Source organism: Bombyx mori, chromosome 13, assembly GCF_030269925.1.
Source record: "Bombyx mori chromosome 13, ASM3026992v2".
Classification (NCBI taxonomy): Eukaryota; Metazoa; Arthropoda; class Insecta; order Lepidoptera; family Bombycidae; genus Bombyx; species Bombyx mori.
In genome coordinates, this window is record NC_085119.1 from 17,625,728 (window position 1) to 17,651,877 (window position 26,150).

The 26,150-nt window shown below is 44.1% G+C and overlaps 1 protein-coding gene across 7 annotated transcripts; it reads right to left on the minus strand.

Annotated features, from left to right (window-relative positions):
• Nucleotides 1–1,653: 1,653 nt before the first annotated feature.
• On the minus strand, nt 1,654–22,150 carry LOC101736324 (transient receptor potential-gamma protein). Of its 7 annotated transcripts, none has more exons than XM_038014961.2 (19): nt 21,701–22,150; nt 20,519–20,631; nt 20,406–20,451; nt 20,098–20,234; nt 17,908–18,276; nt 15,077–15,610; nt 13,146–13,380; nt 12,499–12,636; nt 12,075–12,214; nt 11,222–11,468; nt 10,222–10,348; nt 8,199–8,394; nt 7,726–7,917; nt 6,363–6,404; nt 5,939–6,122; nt 5,583–5,792; nt 5,312–5,462; nt 4,892–5,231; nt 1,654–4,801 (listed from the first exon to the last, which is right to left on the minus strand). In XM_038014961.2, the coding sequence occupies exons 4-19, from the start codon at nt 20,215–20,217 to the stop codon at nt 4,628–4,630; spliced, it is 3,399 nt and encodes a 1,132-aa protein (XP_037870889.1). In that variant the 5' UTR covers nt 20,218–20,234; nt 20,406–20,451; nt 20,519–20,631; nt 21,701–22,150; the 3' UTR covers nt 1,654–4,627. The 7 variants fall into 7 exon arrangements, with proteins under 7 accessions (XP_037870889.1, XP_037870888.1, XP_037870887.1 ...); XM_038014960.2 differs by having other exon boundaries at nt 5,583–5,813; XM_038014959.2 differs by having other exon boundaries at nt 1,654–5,231.
• Nucleotides 22,151–26,150: the final 4,000 nt, after the last annotated feature.

The window sequence follows — 26,150 nt, forward strand, 5'->3', positions numbered from 1 at the left end:
TAAGGCGTCTAATGCAATGGTTACATTGGTATTACTGCTGAACCTGACATGAAACAATGTCAGAGTTCTTAGATTATTATTTCGTGATTTAAAATATAAGAAAGGAAAAAAATCGCGAGAATTTACTTAAACTGTCGGAGCATGTAGGGCACATACGCACATGCATGTTTACGTATAGACTATAGATCATTTACTTTATTTCACTTCACTTCGACGTTTTCAGGGAGTATGACGCGCTCCGGAAGTTTGTAGCTCTGTAAAAGAGAATGGTGCGTGTGCAACTTGGTACATGTGAAAAAAGTGGAACTTCAACGTACTTCGACCGGCTGGTATGCGATCAATACCGAACGAGTCCTTAGGGCTTATATAATAATATTTTTAGTGATAATTTAAAACGTTGGTTTTATTAAAGTACCGCTCTCTGTAAATATTTCAGAAACTAAACTGTTCACACCGGTGACCTAGCGATGTAAAATAACGACCTAACTCACTTTGTCCTTTCCCTCTCTCAACAGTCGAGTGGTTCATGAAGTGTATCTCCCACTTCGATAAAGCGGCACGACATGAGATTCTTGTCATCGTGGCCGCTGGAAACTACACAGCCGATCCTACAAACCAAATGGTAAACAGTCGACGTCGCCCAAAACACGTCATCTCGGATCCTCCCGGTCCACTAACAGTGCCTTTAGGTTCCACAAGCACCGGTCATCGTTCTCGTCGGCAAGTAAATTAACCCTGATTAAGCTCACTGAGTTTCTCGCCGAATCTTCTCAGTGGGTCGCGTTTCCGATCCGGTGGTAGATTCTGCGAAGCACTGCTCTTACTAGGGTTCGTGTTAGAAACATCGTCAGGTTTGAGCCCCGTGAGCTCACTTACTAGTTAAGGGGCCACTGAAATAGCCTCTCCTAAACCATCAGCTTAGTTGGAATAAAAAAAAAGGTGTATCTTTTATCTCTAGCCGTAACGAATCTGTCGCGAGTTTAATTTTACTCTCAATGCGCCTAAAGAAGTTTAACTTCAATAATCGTAAAACAGATGAAGTTGCAAGTGGAACTAATAAAATCATCTAATCATAGTATAACTTCATTGACGACCGGCAGATCGCGCGGCCGCGACCCTCGCGACAGCCGCTGCGAGTATTTCAGCTCAAACAGCATCACTGTGAAGTTCTACTTGGTTGATGTACGCATATGTATTTATATAATATTTATGTTAGCGCGGACGTAGTTCTCCTGTCTGTCTGTGTGTTGTTGCTGCGGGTACGTCGGGCGCGTCGTTGGGATATTTAGACATCCGATTTTTTTATTTATTGCTTATATGGGTGGACGAGCTCACAGCCCACCTGGTGTTAAGCGGTTACTGGAGCCCATAGACATCTACAACGTAAATGCGCCACCCACCGTGAGATATAAGTTCTAAGGTCTCAAGTATAGTTACAACGGCTGCCCCGCTCTTCCAACCGATTACTACTTCACGGTAGAAATAGGCAGGGCGGTGTTACCTACCCGTGCGGACTCACAAGAGGTCCTACCACCAGTAAAAATCGACATCGTATAATATTTTAACTAAGGTAGGTATTTTATTTCTGTCTGTGAAGGACCAAACTGATCGATGTTTTGCGAATAGGGATTGCATTGAAATAAAACAAACAAATAAGTAGTGCTTAATTTATTAAACTTCGCACCGTTATATACAAATACAATGTATAAATAAATAACAACTCTTTACAAAATATAATCGTGAGCGGGTCGGAGCCCGTCGCGACGTACAACTAAACAATGAAGGCCTCGTGTCTCCCGGACCAGCGCCGGGCACAACTATTCATTATTCAACTATTACAAGGACGAACAGCTTCGCCAAATGCACCGACAGTCTTAGCCATAGAGCTTAAAATTGAAACAATAGGTACTTTACACTGCAGTAGTGGTAAACAGTAGTAGCACAGCCGGCGGTTTTTTTCCGATCAAGGATATATGTTCCAGCTGTATTGGGGATCAACTGATAAAATTAGGACAGGCTATGCCCCTCCCCCACGACAGTAACCACCAACGCGCCGCCATCGGAGCGACGTGGTCGGCAGCAGGACTGAGTGACCTTTGCGAGGACGGATCCGGTGCAACTTCAAATATATGCATTCGTATAATTTCTTAAAGCAATTATAATCTTATCTAATGTGTGAAATGTATATTCCTGGTGTTTTTTATACTACATGCATCAAGCGTCGTAAACCCGACTGCGGGAACTTTTCGTAGTTTTCGGCATTTATGAAAAAGTTTTAAATAATACGATAGAGATTGCAGATGGCGACATGTGAGTTCATCTTTTGTGATGTCATCGATGACGTCACAGGATAGATATACGTCACATGCACTAATATGAACACTATTACAAATGCCAACAATAATATCAAATCTCTTTGAAGTTCTTAAATGAACATAACGCTCGAAAAATTAGTTATTAAAAGATGAATTTGATTTTCACTACCTAATCATAACTATTACAGATAATAATATAGAGATCCGTATGCCGAACACATGTTACCGCGTACAGATAGGTATATAGCATAGTGCACTCGGGAAGCTGTTCGACTGAAGACAAACAACGACAAACATGTGTGTTACATACAGAACGATATGTGTAGCGAGCCGTCGCCCCGCCACCCTATCTACTAATTAACTCCGTCTTGTGGAAACGTAGGTACTTTACACTTCCTAACAAAACATGCAGCTAATGTTATCCATTAAATTTAATATGGAGTTACAATTCAAAATTTTAATTAGTTTAAGTAGGTATTCAATCGTCTGAGAAGTGACTTAAAATCACCATTTGTGTTATTTTTATGTTTCACATTAAAGCAATACAGCAATACCTTTTAACCTCAAACTTATCTTCGAGGTTTTTTACTACAGCAAATAAGTTACTGTCAAGTACAATTGCGTTCGTTCCGACAAGGTTCAAATACAGAGTCTAAGTTCACGGAGGGCGTAATGATACAAAATATTACATCAATAAACATTAAACAATTGACAGTCGCAGAAACAGAACAATCTAACTGCTACCAGCTCCTGTAAGCTCCTGACAGGTCCTAATGTTTGCTTGGCAAGAACCGGTTCCAACAGCGGTTCAGATTTCGAAAATCAACCTTCCGTACCTACTCTGTGTGAAGGAATTTTACTCTATAAAGACCTGACCAAAACCCGACTTTGATCAATCATAACATAATCATTACATCATAACGCCCTCTACAAAACCCACGACTCCGCCTTTGAACACTAGCATAATTTCCTAAATAATTCACTATATTAAATAATTATAGTAAGAAAATATGTCCAAAATTGTATTCCCTGCGGCTTAAGTATACTTATTGTGTGAAGTGTTAAAGCATTGCATCTACACGTGGCTACGCCGTGCGGACTTGTGTAGGAGGCGACAAGCTCGTGGGTACTGGAGTAGTTCAGTGCAGGAACAAATGCATTTCGTTGTATATGGTTGTCACCCGTCTATACTTAAATATGTAGCATATAATCTTGATGAACTTACCCTGATCGGTTCGGTGACAGAGGAACATTATATCAGATGACGTTGATGGACGCAATATTGGTGTCAATGACATCGGGAGCTAAAGTATCACAGAGCCCGCTCCTGTCCTCTATTCTAAGTATCTTATAATGGGATTGTTACAATCGTGGTAATGCGCATTGTACGGAGAGCGCATCATCAAAATCCCTGTGTTCAGCTCTTAAGTCTATAAATGTGCGCGCAGACATAGTAACTTATTGGAAAACTTTCATGGAACACATTATCAAGTTACATTTCTATCTTATCCCTTAAACGTAAACTTAGCGTGATGTTACCTTGAAAACGAAGTATGTATTCGAATAAGTAATAGTTCTACATTTCATTTAGGGCTCGATTAACGTGTGAAGGAACATTGTGTGTACGGGAGTGCGTTTAATTCGGTGTTACAGTAAATTTGTCCAAAAGTGCGCGGCGCGGCGCTGCCACGCTTTCTATAGGTACCTACTTCATTTTCGAGGCAACACCTCGCTCTCACGTCGATACATTATTTATTTTCATGAAACGTAATAGTTTATAGCCCTTATGAATAACACGTATATAATATCTACCTACATTCAAAATTCAATTTGTATCTACTTAACTAATTGGTGTTCAATAAAATATGTCTTCGTTAAAACTTCACAGGAAGAACTACCTAACGTAGATAAATATATTTTTGTGTATAAGTTTAACTACAATAGTATAATTTTATTATATCATGTGTCATAATTAGCTACACAGGCTATAGCGAGTGCAGGCTAACTGCTCGTGGAGCTTTACAGGAATATTCGTTACTAAGTGCCGCCGGTGCCGAGGTTACTCAAATATTTATATTTTGCGATTATTTTACAGTTTGTTTAGCTAGACTGACTTCATCTTGCTGGTGCAAGTTTCGCAGTACGACTTAAAATTATCGTTCCATTCGACATAGGTATATTGTTAGTTATACAATTTATTTTAAGGTTTTCGAAATTTCAGTAACCTCGTCGCGCACATAAAATGCAAAGTGGCGTAGTGACATTGACCAACGCGCAAACGGGTGGCTCGAAGGTTCCGCCACAAGCGACCGCTAGAGCCAGCCCGCGGAGTGGTGCGGCGCGTGGCCCGCCAGCGGCGTCACGCCCGCCAGCCGCGCCAGCGCCGCGCACCGCCCGCACGCGCCCTCCGCCTCGCCCGCCCCGCCCCCCGCCTCCCCGCCGCCCTGCGGCCCCGACTCGTACCCGCACTGGCCGCAGCCGTCCCGCTGCAATGAGTGACGACGTTCCCTTTCATTGACCCGGCCGTCCTCGCGCGGCGCCGAATCGAAAGGCCCCACATTCGAAACCGACATTACCTTGTGCGCTTCGTCGTCGAGGCTGGCCAGCAGCGGCTCCCGGCTGCCTCCGCGCGCGGCCACGCTCTCGGCGGTGGTGGAGGGCGACACGGCGGGCGGCGGAGGGGCGCGGGGCGGGGCGGCGGGGGGCACGCGAGCCGGCACCGAACTGGCGCGCTGCAGACTCTCAGGCGCCGGAACGGGCCGGACCGTGGCTTCGGGCCGCCGGGAATCCGAGAATTTCTTTCGCTTCCGCTTGAGGGCCGCCAGTGCCGTCAACGGATGCAAGGGTCCACTCCGAGATCCCGTCCGCTCCGGACTGCGCTGCGAGTCGCTGCCCGACTCCGAAGGCTCGCTACCGCTGTCGAAAAGGTTTCGACGGAAATTACATGCCTGTGTTCATCTTTCTTAAATCGTGCATCCAAATGGAGAAACGCTTACCTTGGCGACTGCCGCGCGTGATCGCAGACAGAGTCCTCAGAGCGCGACCGGCCGATGAGTCGAGACACACGGGCCGCCCGAGCGGCGTCGATGATTGTGCCCCAGCGACGCTTGTGCTGCGGCTTGCGACGCGACGCACTCATCCCGGCGCCTACGGGTGCAAATTATTGTTTCGGTTTGTTCCAATTTTATATAGGACAAAGCAAGTGGTAGTAAAGCAATCAATAGTCTTGAATTTAGATGTCGAAGAGAAGGAAGAGCGCGTCCGCACCGGGTCCGTCGCTGAGGCTGGACTGGGAGGCTCGCAGGCGCGGCCCGAGCAGCGTGGACAGCGAGTAGTGCGGCACGCCGTGGTCGTGCTGCAGCCAGGACACGGGCGACATGAACTCGTCCACGGGGGCCAGGGACCCGCCCGGAGCTATGTTGAATCCCTTCATGAGGCGTCGCTCCTTCTGACGATTCTTTTTGCCGCCTCCGCCGCCTGCGCGTAACATCATTACTTCTAAAAATGCAAAAATCATAATTTGTAAACAAATCGTTCAATTCCATCGAAACTCAATTCCAGAAGAGGAAACAATTATTGAAAACTATCTAGGGATCCGTCAAGGACAGTCGAACGTGTTGTACCGGGAGCTCCCGCGTTGGCTGTGGAGGTGTTCATCCCGGAGTTGCGCAGGATCTCGACGAGCTCGCAGCGGAAGGCGGAGACGTCCTGCTTGATCTCGTTGACGTCGTCCTCGGTGACGCCGCCGCTCTCCGCGCGCCGCTGCTGGACCGTCACGTAGCGACGCACCAGGTTCCGCATTATAGCCTACGTAACCGCATCTCATCTTTACAACTGTTCACACATTTCATAATCATTCCAACAGTGCGCTTATTGAACGAGAAAGTTCACAAGAGAAACAGAAAAAAAAATATGTCCTATCTTTTTTTCGTTATCAATTAAGTACACGTCACCGCGTGGGAAGACCGCCATTGGACGAGTCGAGTCATCCGCGGCATCAACATCATACTTCAAACTCTTTTTGTTTTATAAAACAGACGTACGTACCTGATATCGAAAGTCTCTCTCATTGGCTTGCTTCACCTTTCTCTGCAAAAAATGAAAACGGAATAAAAAATGGTTCATGGATCAAGTGCAGCAAATAACAGATATCTACTTGGCAGCGCGCCAAGATCTGTTGTCTCTGACCGTAAAACTGATAGAAAACACCATTATTAATATTTTCTGCTAGAGAAGCGCCCTTTAATCAAAACTTAGTTGCTAACGTGACTAAGTTTTTTACAGGCTTCTTCTATTCTCAACCACTACTTCCATTCGTCTCAGATACAGGCCCAGGGAACCAATGTCTAATAAAAGTCAAGCTTTAAGCAATAAGTTTCCAAAATGATGTCACAAATGGTGTCACATTGTTCACATGGTATGATGCCTATTCCGCCTATTCATGACGAAAACCGAATCCATTTAATAATTTACATTTGAAGTTAATTAGGAAATTCAGTTCTTAATTTGTTTTTTAAATTAAAGGTCTTTGAAGTTGCCGTTTCAACTGCCATCAATACTGGCCATTTGATACGTAATATAAGTTAGGCTGGCAATAAATTCTAATTTTAAATTTAAATTTGAATTTTAACCCCGAATAAACCCTGCGGTCGCCCGAAAACTAAAATCAACAACAACGAATTAAAGGCGATAGTGGGAAGCTGACGACACTCAATATACCGTTGAGTTAGCAGCAGCCTTCAACGCTAGCATCCAAACAATATTGGTCCATTTACTTCAAATTGGTAAGGAGAAAAACCTGATAAGTGCGTGCCCCGTGAACTAGATTGGTTAAGATATGCCTTGTATTGTTTAGCAGATACAGAAACGAAAGGACTATAAAACTATAATCCGCTTTTCACTTGCGATGAAAAATGGATTCTTTTTGATAATCGTAAACAGTCATCGTGTTAATTAACCCCTGGTTCAGCATATAGGAATGCCCAAAAGGAAAACTTATCCCTACAGAGTCATGGTCACCATTTGGTGGTTTAGTGCCGGTATAATTTATCACAGCTTCACACGTCGCAGCGGAATACCAAATGGCACTAGCATTATCGGGGACGCGTACTGTGAGGAAATGGACACAATAATCTCCGGCCAACCTTGTAATCGCTCGTCTCCGCTGCTCCTGCACGACACCACGCGACTTCATACAGCCAACAGACGCTGTCCAATCTACAAGAGCTACACTTAACCTACTCACCAGTCACCAGACCTTACGCCGCCCGAATTCTACTCTTTCCAAAGGTTGGACAACTTCTTGGCAAATAATGGTATCGATGCATGGCATATTTGAATTCATAGTAAACGGCAACTTCATAAGTAAAGACCTATATATAATAATATAATATGCAGTAAGCAAATGTACCCTAATAGTCCGCATATGTTCTCGCTTGGCGCGGGCGTGCCCACAGAGCCGGCGCTGCAGCCACCGCCAGGCGTACAGCAGGGACTTGGGCGAGGGCAGCACGTTGAAGGGCGGGGGCGCAGTTCCACCCTCCTCAAAGTAGCTGATCCACAGCTTGCTGCGGGCGAACTTCCATTCCACATCTGCACGCTCCTACAACGTAGATGATATTTTTGAGATTTCATAAAAGTCGTCGTGGCTTAAAGGATAAGATGTTCGGTGCACTCGTATCGAGCGATGCACCGGTGTACGAATTCCACAAGCGGATGGTACCAATTTTCCTAATGAAATACGGACTTAACAAATGTTCACAATTGCCTTCCACGGTGAAGGAATAACATCGTGTAATAAAAATCAAACCCGCAAAATTATAATTGCGACAACGAGCAAGTTATTATAACATGTATCGGTTACATCGTGTTGCTGGCACTTACGGATATCAGCTGATAGGAGTGGTTCATCATGGCGATGAGCAAGTTGAGCAGCACGATGACGTTGATGACGGCGTACGTGCCGAACATGAGCATCCCCCAGAACCGCGTGAAGATCTTGATCCCGTCGAGCTCGAACGAATCCAAGTCCACCAGCCCGAACGCAGCCCAGAACAGCGTCTGCATTGTCTCGAACAAACTGAAATTTGCATAGGTACCTACATAACTTATATTTTAAAACGGATCGCTGAATTATTTCTTTTAATTTTATTAAAATCTATTTAAAAAGTTTAAACCATTAATACGACAATTCCGCTCTGATTGTACGACTATACCTACTCGTATGTACATACTGGTTGTCTATCATAAACTAATTTGATTGAACTGAGTGAAAGTACAATAGTATTTAGTACTTTAAATTTCACACAGCCGTTCTGCGTGAAATAAAAAGTGTCTGATACTTCGTGCTATATGTACTTCACGTCACGATCCGTTTCTATTACTGAGTACCCACTTGCCTACTGACCCCCCCCCCCCCCCCGGTTTGTCCATCCATCTTTCTTATTTGAGCTCCTCAAAGTAGCTGACGAAAATCAACAGGTTAGAAAGATGTGAGGGTAGACTTCATGACATCACATCACGTAACGAAATTCACGTGATGGAGTCTGTGGGGGACAGTCACGTCGCTATATCCGTGGGCCGCGAGTTCGTCAGACAATTCAAGCAAACAATCATGTTGGCTTAGTTCTAACATCTAACATCTAAATGCAAAATACGTTTACATTAAAATAAAGAGAAAACTGCGCTATGCAAAAATATTCGAAAAAAAATGTAGCCATCAGTAAACCCAACGCGGCCGCTCCTCATAATTCGGTCAAATTAATGTAACGCGACCGTCGCTCGCCTCAGCTGCGAATGGAACGATCAACATAAGCACGAGTATTATAATAAACATAATTCATTTGAGAATGTTAACATAAACAGAAATCAGATGGTGAAGTAGAATGAAGCCTAATAGAGCCGGGTGGCAGCGGGCCAAGCGGCGGCGACGCACATCAACTAAATAATTAGGTACCTACGGGCGCATTATGTAAATCTACCGAGCTGCCGGAGGAGACCGCGCGGGATCTTGCTGGCTCTTTTATTTCACGAAACAATACTTTTATTTTTGTAACTTTTAAAGTAATGTAGTATTTCTTATATCTTCTATTTCTGATATAAAATTTATACAAAAATGAAAATTAAAGTATAGGTGTTTTATTGCATAAACGGGTAAATGAGCTGACAGCCCACCTGGTGTTAAGTTGCTACTGGAACAAAACAAAACGTGCACCGCCAACTTGAGACTTGACGTCTGTCTCAATTGTACCTATAGTACTCATCGGGTTTGAGCTTTACTCGTATTATGTAATGTTATTCAATTATCATGGAAATCGTTCTTAAACATAAAACTCAGTACGTATTTCATTAGAAAAATTTGTACCGGCCTGCGAGATATCAACCGGTATAGTCCCATCGCACGATGCACCTGCCGTTTTCTTAAGTTAGGACAGCTTTTTTAAAAATTCTACCCACAATTTTCAAAATGCAAAATTCTGCCCAAAATTTTATAATAGCTAAACAGCAGCTAACGATTTCTTAAAAACTGGTGGGACAGTAAACATTTTAAGAAATCGTTCGACTTTAGCTAGTTGCTACTTTTAACCGCCCTTTATTTAAATATAGTATTAATACTCTCATGCGTTATGTAACTGCACCCTCCTGGCTCCCCTGACCTCTTATTTTTTATAGTAGTAGTTTAGGTAGTTTTGATTTTAAATGGCCAGTTATTCTCAATGAGAGCTTGTCGGCGCAAGGCTGATAAATCTTTAAATACAATAAAACAGACGTTGTGCCGACCGCAGTGAATGCGATGAGAGTAACAATAATATATTTTAATATTGTATTATTAATCGTTTTTTATATTATATATTTAATAAGATTTTAATGAATATATTGAAATAATAATGGTAATAGATTGATTTACTTAGCAAACCGTCTCCAGACGACACAGGCGTCCGGGTCGGGCAGGGTGCCGTTGGGCGTGAGCGCGGTGCCCACCGTGCAGCGCTTCTTCTCCATGTCCGCGTAGTACCACAACAACTGGTTTAGCCCTGGAAATATTGACTGCTCCATGAGAACTGAGGTGACATGCTCGTAATAATCTAACTTGCTATATTATTTGAGTGTGTGTGTGTGTATACAATGTGTAGGGACCACAAATGTCCCCATAGCAACTAATAATTATATGTATGTGCTAGCGGTAATATATTGCAATGATGCTACGTCAGTCTCGGGATTGTTGGGCTGTCGATAGCACGTTAGGTTGTAATCCCAATATACGTTAGTCACTTAACTGAACACGTGTCTTATTAATCCTTGCCCGTTATAGAAACTCAACAAATGCTTACTTTTATACATATTATGTATGAGAGATACCTTTTGGGATCAATAAAAGGGGAGTTCTTTATTCGGGGTTCTATGTAGTGATGGATATATCGCAACGTGAAGGCCTCCGCCACTCCAGAGACGTGAGGTCGATGTTTCATAGGAATAACGTCTACCTTCTAAGGACCAGAAACCAGCTGCTTTGCCCTCGAAGTAGGCAAGGCGCCGATGGTGCCTGTGTGGGTTCACAGCAATCCATCGTCGAAGAATAACCAAAATTATAAATTTTACGAATCTGATTTTATTACACCATAATACTTCTTTATCGTGGAAACTGTTCCTATTCATAAATACATGTTACGTACGAGTGAAATAAGTAAATGAAAATATAATTAATTATGATGTCACATAATTAATTAGTTGAAAAAGAGAGTTCTCGTATCCGGATTCAACAACGACATCGGTAATCACGAGCAACGTAAAGTTAATAAGTAAAATAAGCTAGTAAAACTGCGGGTATTAGGCACTTGTCTACAAACACTTATACTTGACGCTACAGCTAAACTATGCATTTCCCTGAGAGTAAATATTAAACTGACCGCATGAGAACGCAAATATGACGAGTATGTCCAAGACAAAAAACTTGAGGATGTCCAACACCATCCGACTCAGCGACACCTGCAACGGACCGAGGTGAGGGTTCACGCTGAAGATGTACACCAACTTGAGACTGCTGAAGATGTTGGCGGCCGAGAACAGCCCCTCGGAGAGCAGCATCGGGTCCCAAGCGTCCCACTTCTCGCGAGGTTGGTTCCACTGCAGGCCCATCGCCATCTCGCGACGAACCTACCGTTCAGAACAAGCCTTAGGAAAATTTTACATCATTAATTAAATTCATTTTTATTATTCGTTGTTTTCGCAATAAGCTCGCAAAACCGTGATACAAAGTGTTGCGGAATAGTTTTCTTTTCTCAAAGATTGGGGGATCCTGTCTGACTTGTAATTAGTTAATATTTTCAATTCATAATTGCTACCGCTGCCATTCAATCTTTACCCCAGAAGTTGAGGGCAAATCTTGGCCATGTCATTCTTCTGGACAAACAGTTTTATTTATTTAAAAAATAATATCAATACAAAACTGATTACCAGTACTAACCGGTGAATTGGTAAAATATTAGTAACCACCTGTGCGGGCTAACAGTCCACCCTGGCATCGGTGTTTACCGGCCTGAAGACTACAAGGGTAACATTCATTTTTATTTTTTTTTATTGCCTTTGTAGGCAGACGAGCATACGGCCCACCTGATGGTGAGTGGTTACCGTCGCCCATGGACTTCAGCAATGCCAAGGGCAGAGCCAAGCCGCTGCCTAAAAGCTGCGCGCTCTGTTTGCGATGTTATGCTTATATCGCAGGTATGTGAGTGTACCTGCCGGTGCTGCCGACACGCGTACCTGGTAGTGCGAGACGATCCTGAGCGCCACGGTGGCCACGTACAGCGAGTTGGTGACGAAGTCGATGACGTTCCACATGTCATGTACGTACTCTCTCAGCCCCATGTCCCACAGCTGCTTCACTTCGCTCCAGATTAAGCCTGCACGATGAAAATATTTTGCTCAGTGTCCTGTTTTACAAAGGCTTGAAAGCCCAGTAGTGCATGTTTTTTTATGTACCAAGGTGATTGCCACTGGTGTTCGTGAGACACGGCGGTAAGCAATGATTGCATCTGAATAAAACCTACCTCACCCTTGAGACAGGAACGCTTAAATGACTCGCGGTACTATAGGACTAGACAGCGGTTGAAATCCGTGCGGATGCGTACGTGCACGCACGTGCGTGCTGATCCTAGAGATCTAGAAGTAGCTAAGTAGTTCTCACCGCTGACCCAGGCGAGTATGAGCCACTCGACTATGGAGGGCATGGAGCCGCGCCGGGAGAGCGGCTCGTCGTGGGAGACGTCCCACAGCAGCCCGCCCGGCGCCGTCTCGATGCGCTGCGACGCCAGGATCAACAGAACTTGAACAATTATGCATTATTTCCCTTTAATTGTATAAAAAAATTAGTGACTACTGGCTCTGACCGCTAACTTCGGTAATGCGGCTGACTAGCGTTGAAACCTTTATCTGCACAATCAGTTTGCTAATCGAAGTTCTTCTGCCCCGGGATTAATTAACGAGTTAACATAACAGATACCTTCTCAAATTAAAATACATTTTTTATCGCAAAAAATTTATGAATTCAGGAACAGCCCGTTATCCACTTAACTTACCAGAAAGCACAAGAAAACACAGTTTTTTGGTTATTTGTTCGACTTTGAGTGTTCATGCGTTCCCCACCAAATTGAAATGATTTTTTTCATAGCTGCTTGCACTACAGTTCTTAGTGTGGACACATCATTGCTTAAATGTATATGCCTATAGTCTGTATAGATTATGATTGCGAAATAATTGTAGGATACGCTGAACTGACAATCGACGCATTACGGGTTAAATAAATAGTGTTATTTGCAGATGTGTGTGACTCACATAGAAACATAAAGTAACTGGCGGAGTGGCAGAGGAATTTGATGAAGGGCTTCCTGAGCGTGCGTCCGACGGCGGAGTGCGGCGCCGCGATGTAGGCGAGCGAGTAGAGCGGGAACATGGCGCCGATCCGCACCATCTCCGCCGCCTGCAGCAGCATGTTCTTGCGGCGGAACCCGGGCACGCTCTCGTACCAGATCGACGCCAGCAGCTGCTGCACGTTCGGGTGCGCCACGAACTGACAAACGCAACACACTCGAGCTATGTTCACCACTCGCAAACGATAACTATACCTAGTCAGGTCATAAATTCTGTCACATGTTTAATGTAAAATAATTGAAACAAGTTTATTCAAAATGACCCCCGTGATTTTGAATACAGGCCTTCAATCTGCGCGGCCAGTCGTCTATCGCAGCACGAACGAGGTCCATGTCAATATCGGCGGCTGCCTTAATCAAGGATTTCTTGAGTGACTCCAAATTGGGATGAGGCTTTGAGCACGCCTTTTCCTCCAAGTGTTGCCATATCTTGTAATCTAACGGATTCAAATCTGGACTGGAGGAGGGCCAGTCTTCGTGCCGGATGAAGTCGATTTCACGCGCCGCCAGCCAGTCTTGTGTGCTCTTCGCTCTATGAGCTGGCGCCGAATCTTGTTGGAATACCCAGTGCCTGTTATTGAACATGGTATGAAAAACAGGTTCCACAAGGTTCGTCAGGACTGATTTTGATACACAACTGCATTCGTTTTTACACCTTTCTCACAAAAATGTACCTCTGTTAAACCCCAATAAGAAACTTCCAACCATACCATGAGCGAGGATGGAAAATGACCTCGTTGGACACGCGGAATACGGTTGCTCGCTTCTTCACTACTGTGTGCGTACACCTTATCATTTTGTTTGTTGTAGCTCTCTTCTACGGTAAAAATTTTTTTATCCGAAAAAAGAATTTCCCGATATTTTTTCCCGCGTACCGCTTCAACAAAGCGCGGCATCTCTTCAGTCTCAGGTCCATTAGACGAGCATTCAAACGATGTCCTGTTTTTCTTCGATATGCCCGAAGCCCTAAGTCTTCATTTAACACCCTTTTCACCGTGGTTCTGCTTAACCCCATCTGAAGGGCCAACAATTTCTGCTTACGTTTGGGGTTTCTTTGAATTCGCGCCTTCACAGCTTTTATCACTGCTGGAGTCCTAACAGAACGAGTGCGACCACTTCTTGACCTGTCATCTACACTAGAGTCTTCATTGTATCGTTTGATGGTACGATAAACGAATCTTTTGGTTATATTAAAAATTTTCAGTATGTTAAAAATTTGAATTGGCGCGTAACCGCAACGATGCAACGCAATAACTGCAACACGGTCTTCTTTAAGCGTCCACTCCATATTTAAAAATGAGTAAAATTCTAAAGGATACATTTTTATTTTCATGAACAATTCGAAATTCGAATTCAATAAACTTTTTTGTTGCCAGCATTCTAAAAGAAAAGTTTTTAGTGTGTGACAATACTTATGACCTGACTAGTTACATATCGCACATAAGGTGCTATAAACTCACTTATGCATTTTTTATTAACACTGAATGTGTGTATGAAAAATTACATTTTTTAATAGTTATTACTGAGACGAGATGTTTGCTTTTACTGATGAAGTTTATAGTTCATTTTTTCTATAGCCTATATAAGAATTATATAATAAGATGTTGAATTTTCTAATGTTTCTCTTGAAAAATTACATAATTTGCATAAGTGACGTTATCGCACCGTATGTGCGATATTATTGTATTTAAAATAATATCAGAATTTTCTCTATTAAGGTTAAAAAAGTAAGGAGCTATATATTATAATTTCAGATAAATGTTTTCGTAAGCTGAGACAAATCAGAATTATTTTATTATTAATTACAATGCAGTATTATCGCAAATTGCAAATTACCTTCTTTTGTCGCAACTTGATGGCAAGCTTGAGCCGCGACAAGCGCATCCGCTCGGGAGCGCCTGGTTCAGTGAGCGGTGCCTGAGGTGAAGCACCCTTCTCGTGATTCAGCAGGATCTGAAGTTCATTAGACGTCCGCGTGTGATCCAACAGTGCAGTCGCGAACTCCTGACACTGAACGCGGAGCTCCTGGTATTCCGTTTTGAACTCATGTTCCAATGCGGACAACCGGCGCAGCTCCCACGACAGCTCGAAAGCGGTTAAAATGGGGTCCTTGGAGGATAGGGCGATGAGCGAAGGGGAGGCGAGCGCGCGGTACGCGTTGATCCTGGAGCGGGAGTGTCGCAGCGAGTCCTCGCGGCGGGAGCGCACGCAGTCGTCGCAGCCGCAGCGCACGTCGTGCGGCTCGGGCAGCTGCGCGCCGCGGTCCAGCAGCAGCTTGATGATCTCGTAGCTGTCCCGGTGCGCCGCCAGGATCAGCGGCGTGATGTCAGACGTAAACGTGGCCGTCTCCGGCGGAAGCGCCTCCCAACTCTGTCCACGACACGTTACAAAGTGTTTATTGTTTTTAAAGTCTCCGCTCCTCAAAAGGAAAAAGGGGAACCCTTATAAGATCAGTTTCTTGACCTGCCTGTCTGTTTATCTGCTCGAGACAATTTCTCCGCAACGGTTAGATCAAGGTGAAATTAGTACTGGGCACTGAGGTCAAAAGAAATTATATAAATAATCTATCTTCTCAGTCAACACATAATATAGATATATAACTGGTTTGGCCATAAATACTGTTACATAAAAACTTTTCTTTTTTTCAACTTTTTAATTATTTTGAATTTGGAACATGTATATTATTATTATTGTTTTGTTGCTATATGGGTGGACGAGCTCACAGCCCACCTGGTGTTAAGTGGTTACTGGAGCCCATAGACATCTACGACGTAAATGCGCCACCCACCTTGAGATATAAGTTCTAAGGTCTCAAGTATAGTTACAACGGCTGCCCCACCTTTCAAACCGAAACGCATTACTGATTCACGGCAGAAATAGGCAGGGCGGTGGTACCTACCCGCGCGGACTCACAAGAGGTCCTACCACCAGTAATTACGCAAATTATAATTTTGCGGGTTTCATTTTTATTACACGATGTTATTCCTTCACCGTGGAAGTCAATCGTGAACATTTGTTGAGTACGTATTTCATTAGAAAAATTGGTACCCGTCTGAGATTCGAACACCGGTGCATCGCTCAACACGAATGCACCGAAAGTCTTATCCCTTAGGCCACGAAGACTTCAATTTAATACAATATTATTTTAAAAACTTCTTTCGATTTTGCGCCATTTCACATCTTTTTTCGTGTTCATTATCAAATTACAATAAGGAATTGGGTGTTAAAGAAAATAAGATTGCAGTGATTGCCTTTGTAGTGGGTATGAAGCCGTCGGTCATATTCCAAACACTCCAACAGTTAGGTATCAGCCGTATGATCATATATCGTACTATCAATAGATACAACAATGAAATGTAGGTCCCGCTGTGTACAAGTTACGGGAATGTCTGAAAATATGTTCTATTTCCCTGAACTATTTTTTTTATTTGCAACATTACTTTCTGAGCTACCGTTACATCTACATTGACCGTTATGTTGAAAACTTATTGGAGATACAATTTTTTACCGTAAAGTTAAGTTTATCTTTATGTATCATGCAAATTGAGAATGCCCAAATCGCTCATGATCGCAGCGATTTCTGTATGTAATTAAAATTAATTTATCTTTTAAATATCTATCTATACCTATATATAAAAACGAATTGCTGTTCGTTAGTCTCGCTAAAACTCGAGAACGGCTGGACCGATGTGGCTAATTTTGGTCTTGAATTATTTGTGGAAGTCCAGAGAAGGTTTAAAAGGTAGATAAATATCATCGCACCTCCCGCCATCGGAGCAGAGTTCATCCATATTATCTGGAGCCGCTGCGTTAATCGACCGTGCGTTTCCAAAGATCTTTTTTGCCACGTACCATCCGGCTTTGGAATGAACTCCCCTCCACGGTGTTTTCCGAGCGCTATGACATGTCCTTCTTCAAACGAGGCTTGCGGAGAGTACTTTATGGTAGGCAGCGGCTTGGCTCTGCCCCTGGCATTGCTGACGTCCATGAGCGACGGTGACCACTTACCATCAGGTGGGCCGTAAAAGAAAAAAAAAAATTAAATAAAAATAACAATTTTGTTTTCCCTTCGATGTGTCCCCTGTCGGAAGGATTCCTTTTGTTTGTTTTAGTTTTAGTTTATACTAAAGTTTAGGTCTTTTATTTATCGATTGAGGCACTACGAAGTTTGCCGGGTCAACTAGTTTTAAACAAAAAAAATAGTAAGTACTCCGCTGTTAAAAATATGCTGTTATTGTTGATTGTTTCGTCTTTATTTCATTTCGTCACATTCCTCTGTAAAGTATAAAGCCTTGCTTCTGTTCGTCCAGCTGGACGGGTAAGGGCGCACAGAGTCCGCGCAACTAAATCTTGTACGAGTGATAATAATCAAATTGTATTCGTATGTACCTATACATTTATTTGGATGTTGTCTATTCGTGACACGCACAGCACATGCACCACACTAGGAGGGTCGGAGCCGGACCCTCAAAGCGCAAGTTTTACTCACACTTTCTCGGTTTTTTCGTCTACGGTAAACGAGCTAGAGGCTCGTCTAATCGTAAGTGATTACCTTTGCTCACGGAAATTGACAATGGCAGACGCACACAATACAGTGCCCTCAAAATATATAATTATGAATATTGGAAGGCATTGTGGTGGACATTGCGTGTCGGTACATGACTCACGTTCGGTTCGCCGGGCTTCCTGGTCCGCTCCTCGTGGTCGAGCAGGGCCTCCACGGCCTCGACGAACTCCTCGGAGATGGCGTGCAGCAGTGCGTCGCGGGTCTCCACGCCGAACTCGAGGAGCAGCTCCACCATCTCGAGGTTCTCGTTGTCAATGGCCATGAGCAGCGCGCTGCGTCCGAGCGGGTCCACACAGTCGACGTTGATGTGTCCGGTGTCGCGGGCCCGCTGCAGCACGCGCCGCGTCCCCGCCACGTCTCCTCGCTCCACGCCCAGCAGGTACTTCTTCTCCTCCAAAGACAGCACGGCCATCTCCTGATGTGGTCGAACCACATTTTCTTCTTCCGTCATCCCGTGGATGCTGTGCCGCTGTTAAGTTAAATTGTTAGTATAGTAATATGGAAGTAGTATTACAGAATATGCCTATTTTAGCTGATATCATAAATAAACGAAGAGTTTGAGAACTAAAGGAGACACAAACGGCGCCGTCCGCGCGTCGACACTTATTGACAAGACTTTCGTGTCGCAAAGCCTAAAAAAATAATTAAATTGATCCCCCTAGGGGAATTCCTCGATAGTTATGCTTAGTGAAATGAGCCGGGGACCGCTCGTAAATGGAAATTACTACACATTGTACACGGTCACAAAAATCAATAGCTAACTCAAATGTAATGACTGCATACCTATAAATATTCAAATACGGTAACTCCTCTAATCGGATTCCTAATCGTGTGGCGTTTCCATCACCGAGACTATTTCAAGATATCCCGTAAAACCCTCGTCGTGGTGAACACACTTTAGTTGCGATATTCGTCAACTTCCCGAATACTTGATTACAAATAGTGGGCGGCCGCGAGCCACAGCGTCGCGGGTTCTCCGGCACCTGACCCACACGTTCGAAATGAAAATGCGATAATCACCTTCTACGAAGCGGGTCAGCCAGGCTCCGCGATACTACCACACCAGCGCGGTCATCACTTCTCTAACCTTGGCGAAAGCTAATGACTTCGGATAGATCTATTGGCTCTTATTTTGTGTTATTAAAAACTATCAACTGCAGACATCGTACGATGCGAATAAGAACGTCTGATGAATCAACATATGAATCGATGGTGTCGCATGTGGCCCCAGCCTGAGTCGCTGGCGCTCATTATGCAAATGGGTCGCGGAGGTCGGTCGGGGCGGCGGGTAGCTTCCTAGCGCCGCCTCCGCCGCTTTATCATTTCGGGTAATCATTGTTGGCGGCGGGACCGTCCGGCCCGGTACACCTCACAGATCTACAGATGCGCTGCACCTACGGATGCACGGATTACTCTATACTAACTCTACACATAGAGTTCACCACTAGTATGAAATGTGAAATTTTATAATTATTCGAATCATCCGTGGGCTAATAGTTATGATCTCCCTTGGTGTGTTCTAGCGCTGGTTCCAATCTCATATTGGGAAGATAGCTATGTACTACTCTGAAGGTTAGGATAGATAGAAGTAATGCCGTTGGGACTACGATTAGGTACATGTGTAAAGCAGAACGCTTATTTGATGAATAAATCTAAACATTTACTCGACTCTGCTATGAGTATAAAGCCTCATTAGCTTCCGGCTGGCAACTCGATAAAGACACTTTAGTTATATTGTTATCGTCTTATTGATTGTACGAAGGTGTGTCGAGCTCTCGCTACAACTGGTCCCTCACAGCGACACGATGAGAAATCAATAACTCGTTTTCGAAGACATAATACCTACGCCTGCGACAAAGAGTTCCCGATAATCTCTCGGGTCCAACTTCTATACGAAACTAATCTCGAAGTACGGCGCGGCGGCGCGTTGCAAAATGAAAGAAAAACTTGTAATGTTCGTGAGCGGCGGACGATGATACGGAACCCTCACAAATTGATATTAGGAGTTCGAAAAGCGTTAACCTCATTCAGAGAATCACGTTGAATCTAACATTGCCTTTCGGTACGTGCCGTGGTGTATTTTTAAACTTTATCATTGCACACTTGTACATGAAGAGCGCGCGATTTGCTACGTCACGTAAATAGAGTTTATTATGAATCGCCACAGCATTGTAGCTGCACTAATCTTAGCAAGCTTACGAGAGCTTCCCACGTTACAACCTGTAACGGTACTGATGATAAGCGAAGTATATGTTCACGACTTAAAGGCGGTTTAAGGGAGCGGACGTACCTTAACCTTGCTGTCGAGCGGGCGCGGCTCGGACGCCAGCAGCGCGCCCATGTCCACGCGGCAGGTGGAGGGACGCCGCCCGTCAGCACTGGAGCCGCCGCCGCCACTGCCGCCGGACATCTCGGAGGCGCCGCTTTCTGCACAGACAACACAACGAGTCACGGCGGCCGCGCCCCGCGCGAGCGCAGCCGCCGCGTGCGATGTCGAACCGGCGTCGCTCGACGCCCGCCCACGATATATTTAGCCAGGGCTGCGAGCCGCTGCGTTAGCGTGACTACGACGCGCTGAGCTCCACGAGGAAGACTCACCGGCTCCGTCGGCGCCGTGTGCGCCATCCCGCGTCCGCTCCGTGAACTGTAACAGAGAGCCGCGTCAGCCGGGAGGGAGAGGGCGGGAGGAAGGCCTCGAGAGAGCTCCTCACCTGCACGCGACGGACGCGGCGCGCGGCTATCTGCCGCGACTGTCGGCGCAGCGCCTCCAGCCTGTGGCCGCCGAGCCTGCGCTCGCACAGACCGCGCTCTCCGCTTCTCCGCTCTGAAAGACCGACTCCGGTTCAAAGCTCCCTATTTATTATTATATTGCATCGTAAAATGTTTTCGGGCACGATCCTTTACGCGTTGCTCGTAAATTTTAAATGCTAAATTTGAATACTTTCAAGTTAAGTCTGACGTTCAATGTATTATATTTTCTCGACGAATAAATGCGTTCTGGGAATCAGGTAACCCTGAATTTAATTATTAAATAATTTTGAAAAGTTTTAAATCGCATAAACTAGTCCCGTGTAGTAATTTCTACCGAATTATAACGAATGATGTCTTCATAATAATAAAATTAATGGAAACATATGGTATTAATCACAGATTTCTTTAATCCAGGTCAGCGATGTGAACAGCCCTCGCATTGTTCATTTGTATAACAGTAGTTATTATAATGTAACCCCATGAATACGTTTACATTATAATAATTTGACTTCATGCGCAGAGTTCGGCATAATTCAGATTATTCTAATAGATTTGCTAATATTCTTGTACAAAGTAGACGATGTCTGAAGCTGCTTACGTCAAGTGTGGATTGCGAACTGCTCAGCTGTTGCAACAGCATGCACAGCGCACAATCGGCACAGTGCTATTGTACTGTACAAGCCAACAGCGCGGCTGACAACTCCCCTCACGATTTGTCGTATTTTCGAAATTAGGCCACCAAATGCATCTTGACACTGTCCCGGGGCACGCTAAACGTTTCATTAAAATATAACTCTTAGATATTTGTTACAGTCAGTTTCAGATTTACTGTAAAAAACTAATATATCCAAAGGTTTTAATACTCCAGATTAATTTATTAGATATTTAATAATAACCCAGAGGTTTTTGCACACTTTATATTTACGATCATTACGACTTGGTAGCTAAAGCATGGGCGACAATTACCCGTTACTGTCTACTGAGTCGTTCGCTTGCCGGTCTGGTTTTGAGAAGAAAAAAATAACTATGTAACTATTTTTTCAATCGTCACCAAACGGCAGCAGCTCTACAAAGTGGTCTTTTGAATTAAATATTAGAAAAGATACAAAATATTCTTGATTCTGGGAACCAGCACGACTTACTTTACAAACGACGAAGGCTCAGCTTTTGGCGCCTTCCATCTTGACGTATCCGCTATCAGCTATAATACTATCTACATATTATTATTAGGTGTTAAAAATTCAAAGAAACTGCAATTCTGCACATCACTGTCTTCAGGTCGGTATAAAAGCTTCCACAAAATAGTGCCGGTTTATTAGTGGTGTGTTGCAGTGATTTGTTTACATAGCGACGCTGGCGCGATGGCGCCCCGAATGTCCACCGGAACGAAGAGCGACACTTTCCCGAGTATTGTGATGAATCAGATGCGAGTATGCGAGGAGAGTGAGAAGCAGGGTGCGCCCTCGGGCGGCGGAGGGAGGCGCGCGACTGGCGTGTGATCGGTCGACACTAGACGCTCGTAAATTCTATTTCGGCGGCGGCACGTGGCGGGCCCGAGCGACCCGCGCCGCGCACTGCCGCCGCCGCCGCCGCCGGCCGCTATCGACGCACGCCGCCGCCCGCCCACCACACTGCGCCTGCTTCCTCCGCGCCACGTACCACCTACTTCTCTACTGCTTCTCCTAATTGTTACCTTTCCGTATCTCTGTTAATCTATCATAAAATATCACAAAAAATATTATAAACAATTGATCCAGAAAACAAATCGTTAAAAGAACTGTACAAGGAATAGTGAAAATCACGAATTTGCTTTAAATAACCTTTTAATATTTATCTGTCTGCTGAGATTCTTAAACACAATCCACACGATTGAGGCAGGTTAGGGTTCAAAACCGATTTTATGACGATGTGTAGAAAATAAAAAGTTCGTGTTATATCCCGTTGAGTGTGTTTGTATACCTATGAAGGGGCAAGATTTGGTAAGCTATTGTTTAGAGCGCTGACCCACATTACTTGAACAGATAATGTTTTAACTATATTTTAAAGATAGTTTTAAAGAGGCAAACTTTTTTTCGTAAAATAAACAAGTTGATTTGGGTGTCGAGATTTTAATGCACCTGTGGCGCGAGCACTCAACGATCCAAGAATCGATTCACGAAGATTTAAGCGCAACTGGATAACATAATTCGATCGTTTAGTTGAATAATGGAGGCGTGTGCGGACTGACTGCTTCCTGCCGTGCGGCGCGGCGGCGCGGCGGCGCAGGCCTCCTCTTGTCGACTCTGCGTATGGCTCTCGCTTCATCACAGCATTCTATAGACAAAACTCAAAACTAAGTGCTTATTCTTTACAAGTACAAATAACATAAGTATCGCAGTAACATTCATAGAATAAAAAAATCAACAAAAACTTGAAACGCGTTAAGGACAACAGGCATACTTTGTGCTAATGTTGACATCCTAATACTAGATGTAGTGGCAGCAGTGTTTCAAGGAAGCCCACCCCTTCGCCTCGATTTGCACTACACAGATGTACACAGTATGCACTTATCTTCCTGTTTAGGCATACATTTTGTATGGTCTGATTAACAGCAAGCAAACTATTATCAGTAGAGTGCCGGTCTTGAAACGGTTTCCCAAAATGGAGACACGTACCGGTGCTACTGACTGGTGTCCTGGTGCTTGCACCGTTAGAGCTACTTCACTTATACCTGACTTAATGAATGATGATTCCTGTCCCTGCATTATTCTCCTTGAATTTAGAAATAGTTAAATGTATTAATAGGCTTTAGCCGCACTGGACAGATATTCCCGTACGTAGCTATAACAACCTTAGTGCCGAATCTCACGCGCTATTGATCCCTTCGTTAGGAAGTATATTGGAAGGGATTGCTGATACAGGGAAAGCTATTATCCGATCCAAGCGGATTCGAACACAGATAAAACGGGCGGCGACCGGCACTCGTTAAATTTTATTTGCAACACTTCGCATAATTTCGCTATTCTTTGATTTTGTTTATAGCGCGCTGCAGACAAATGAGGTATTAGGGAGCAAACGTCCGAGACGAAGTGCCATCGGTCGCAGGACAGCCGGGCGGAGCCGCGGGGCACCCTTTCATTTCATTATCTCTAGTCTTTTTGTTAGATAATTGGCGCTGTTCTCTCTGAATGCGAAAAGTTGCGCGAACTCGTCTCGTTTGGTAAGATTAACACAATTAAGGAAGTTTATAATGGAATTAATGGGAAGCGAGTCGCGCCACCCGCGCCGCTCCTGCTCAACCTAATTAACTCTAAGTAGGTAAACACCGCTCTCAGACGAAAACATTTCACCTGAAACTACAGAACTAAAATTTTTGTAAGAACAATTTAAGTTAAGCAGTGACTTTTCTCATATTTTATGTCCTTCTCAAACATTTACTTTTACGTCAACACTCGATATTGTTAATTGCAACTTCGTCTATAGTGATACATGTTTTTAGATTGAAACAATTACTCTGCTATAGAATCATCTATGAGAGGCTGCATGCTATAGAGGCATCGTGCCTCAATAACGACGCTTGTTAAGATAAGGGTTATAGTCGTAGGGCTGTGTGCTGGAGAAAGTTTGTTCGCAGGCTATTCAAGAAAACATGGCATAGGCACCTGCTCCGACAATAGTGGACAGGGTTCCTTTCTCCAGTAATTTTGAAATATGACTTTGCATCTCTAGATATACTCCAGAGCTCCATCTTTGCCAACAGTGCTAAACGAGCTCGGGGAACAATCCACGGAAAGTCACCACTGCCCATAAGAATAGACAATGTGAGAAATAAAAGTAAATCGCGGCCTATTTTGAATACGCCATTTCTGCATGATTCACTTCGAAATCTCTGTTTCCCAATGATAACCAACGCTAAACTCTTCTGGTGTTTGGGTGTTGAAAGGATTTTTATATAGCAAGCCTACTCGTCTGTCGCAATGTCCGTGAGCACCTCCCTCTCCGCGTATAGTTCATCCCCGATTAACTATACGTTTTTTATTGATATACAACGTAGGCTGGATCTGCCTATTGTTCAGCTACTACTAGCATCCATGATACCTGAGAGACTTCTGTCTAGTTTGAGACGCAAGATGACAGTTCCCATCTACCTGGGCTCAAATTATGCCTTACTAGCATTTGTTATTTAAGAATAAAAACTTAAGGGCTACCAATCAAAGTGAGAACACTGTTCCTGCGAGCGTAGGTCGGAATGTTGCAGGCTTTACTCGTGTCTATTACTTCATAACAAGAGAGACTAGGTTCACTAAGAACCGTTGACTTTTTCCATCAGTCGCGTCAACACGACAGTTGGCAGCGACGAGGGCACGGCGCTTTACTTCCGTACTAACGTAAACGATAAAAACGTGTCCTTTATCGGATCCACGCGGCAGACACTCTGGAGGCTGTGCAAGGACTAGTCTTCCCATGACCGGTAAGACTGGTTGAGGACTCGGTCCGTCTTCTAAGATCGGCGTCTTTCATCTAGTACCGCTCTAAGCCGGAGAATGATCTCCGAACAAAACTGACGCAAAATCCTCTTTCAGTATTAGAAAATAGTATCAGCCTAATTAGTGGATATTGCATATTGTATGAACAGTTGTCGAGCACTGGCGCTGATTGATTATTATCGGCCCGTGCATAGAACGCCGAACCCGCAATATTGATTTTGCGGGTCGCTTTCAGGAGTACGGCCGTTTGATTTTATACATTTCTGACGATTGCGGGCGTGCATTGCAAACTGATAATAACAATAGGTAATAGGTAATAGTTCCATTCCCCTCTATCAGCTCTGACGAAAAGCTGCTACGAGAAATTATTAACATGCTTAGTTTGTCTTGCTTGATTATGTCAGGGCGTCTTGGCAGTCCGCACCGGTGGGCACCAGTACCAATATAGGCGCGCGATAAGCGAAGCAGTCATTTCCTGCGGCTTGAAGGACGTTGCAGGCTAAAGAGAGATTAAAGCCAAAACGATTTCATTGTAGCTTATCGTCAATTTAAAGTATGAATTTCCATTATAACTATGTAGCCCTCTGTGCTTAATCCGATATGTACACAGTTTTCTGAAAGTGGATCAAGATGTTTAGCAAAATTGATTGATCGCAGGAGTGCATGAGGGCTGCGACGACGTCGCTCCCGGGGGCAATCATTTATTTATTACTTTACTCTTAGAGTGTATATTAGCGACCGATTTGTGCGAAACTTGTAGCCACTTAGCGCCGACGCCGCGACCTACTCGTACGTACTAATAAAGTAACATGTTGTACTCTGCGCCCGACCGCGCTCCACCATTAAGATGCCAGTGTACTGAAGACTAATTTGTTGTCATCTGTTATAATCTTACTCTTAAAATTACTTTTTTGTCTCAGAAATAAACAGAGAGCACACGACTCAACTGACATTAAGCAGCTACAATCCGCGGTTACCAATGAGGCGCACGGTCAGGTAACAATTGTATTTCAATAGCAATTTTATAGTACTGTTAGTAATAGTAATAATACTGATGAAAGTGCGACCTTAGAACTCATGTCTCAAGCTGGGTAGCGGCATTTACGTTGTAGATTACGATTTAAAT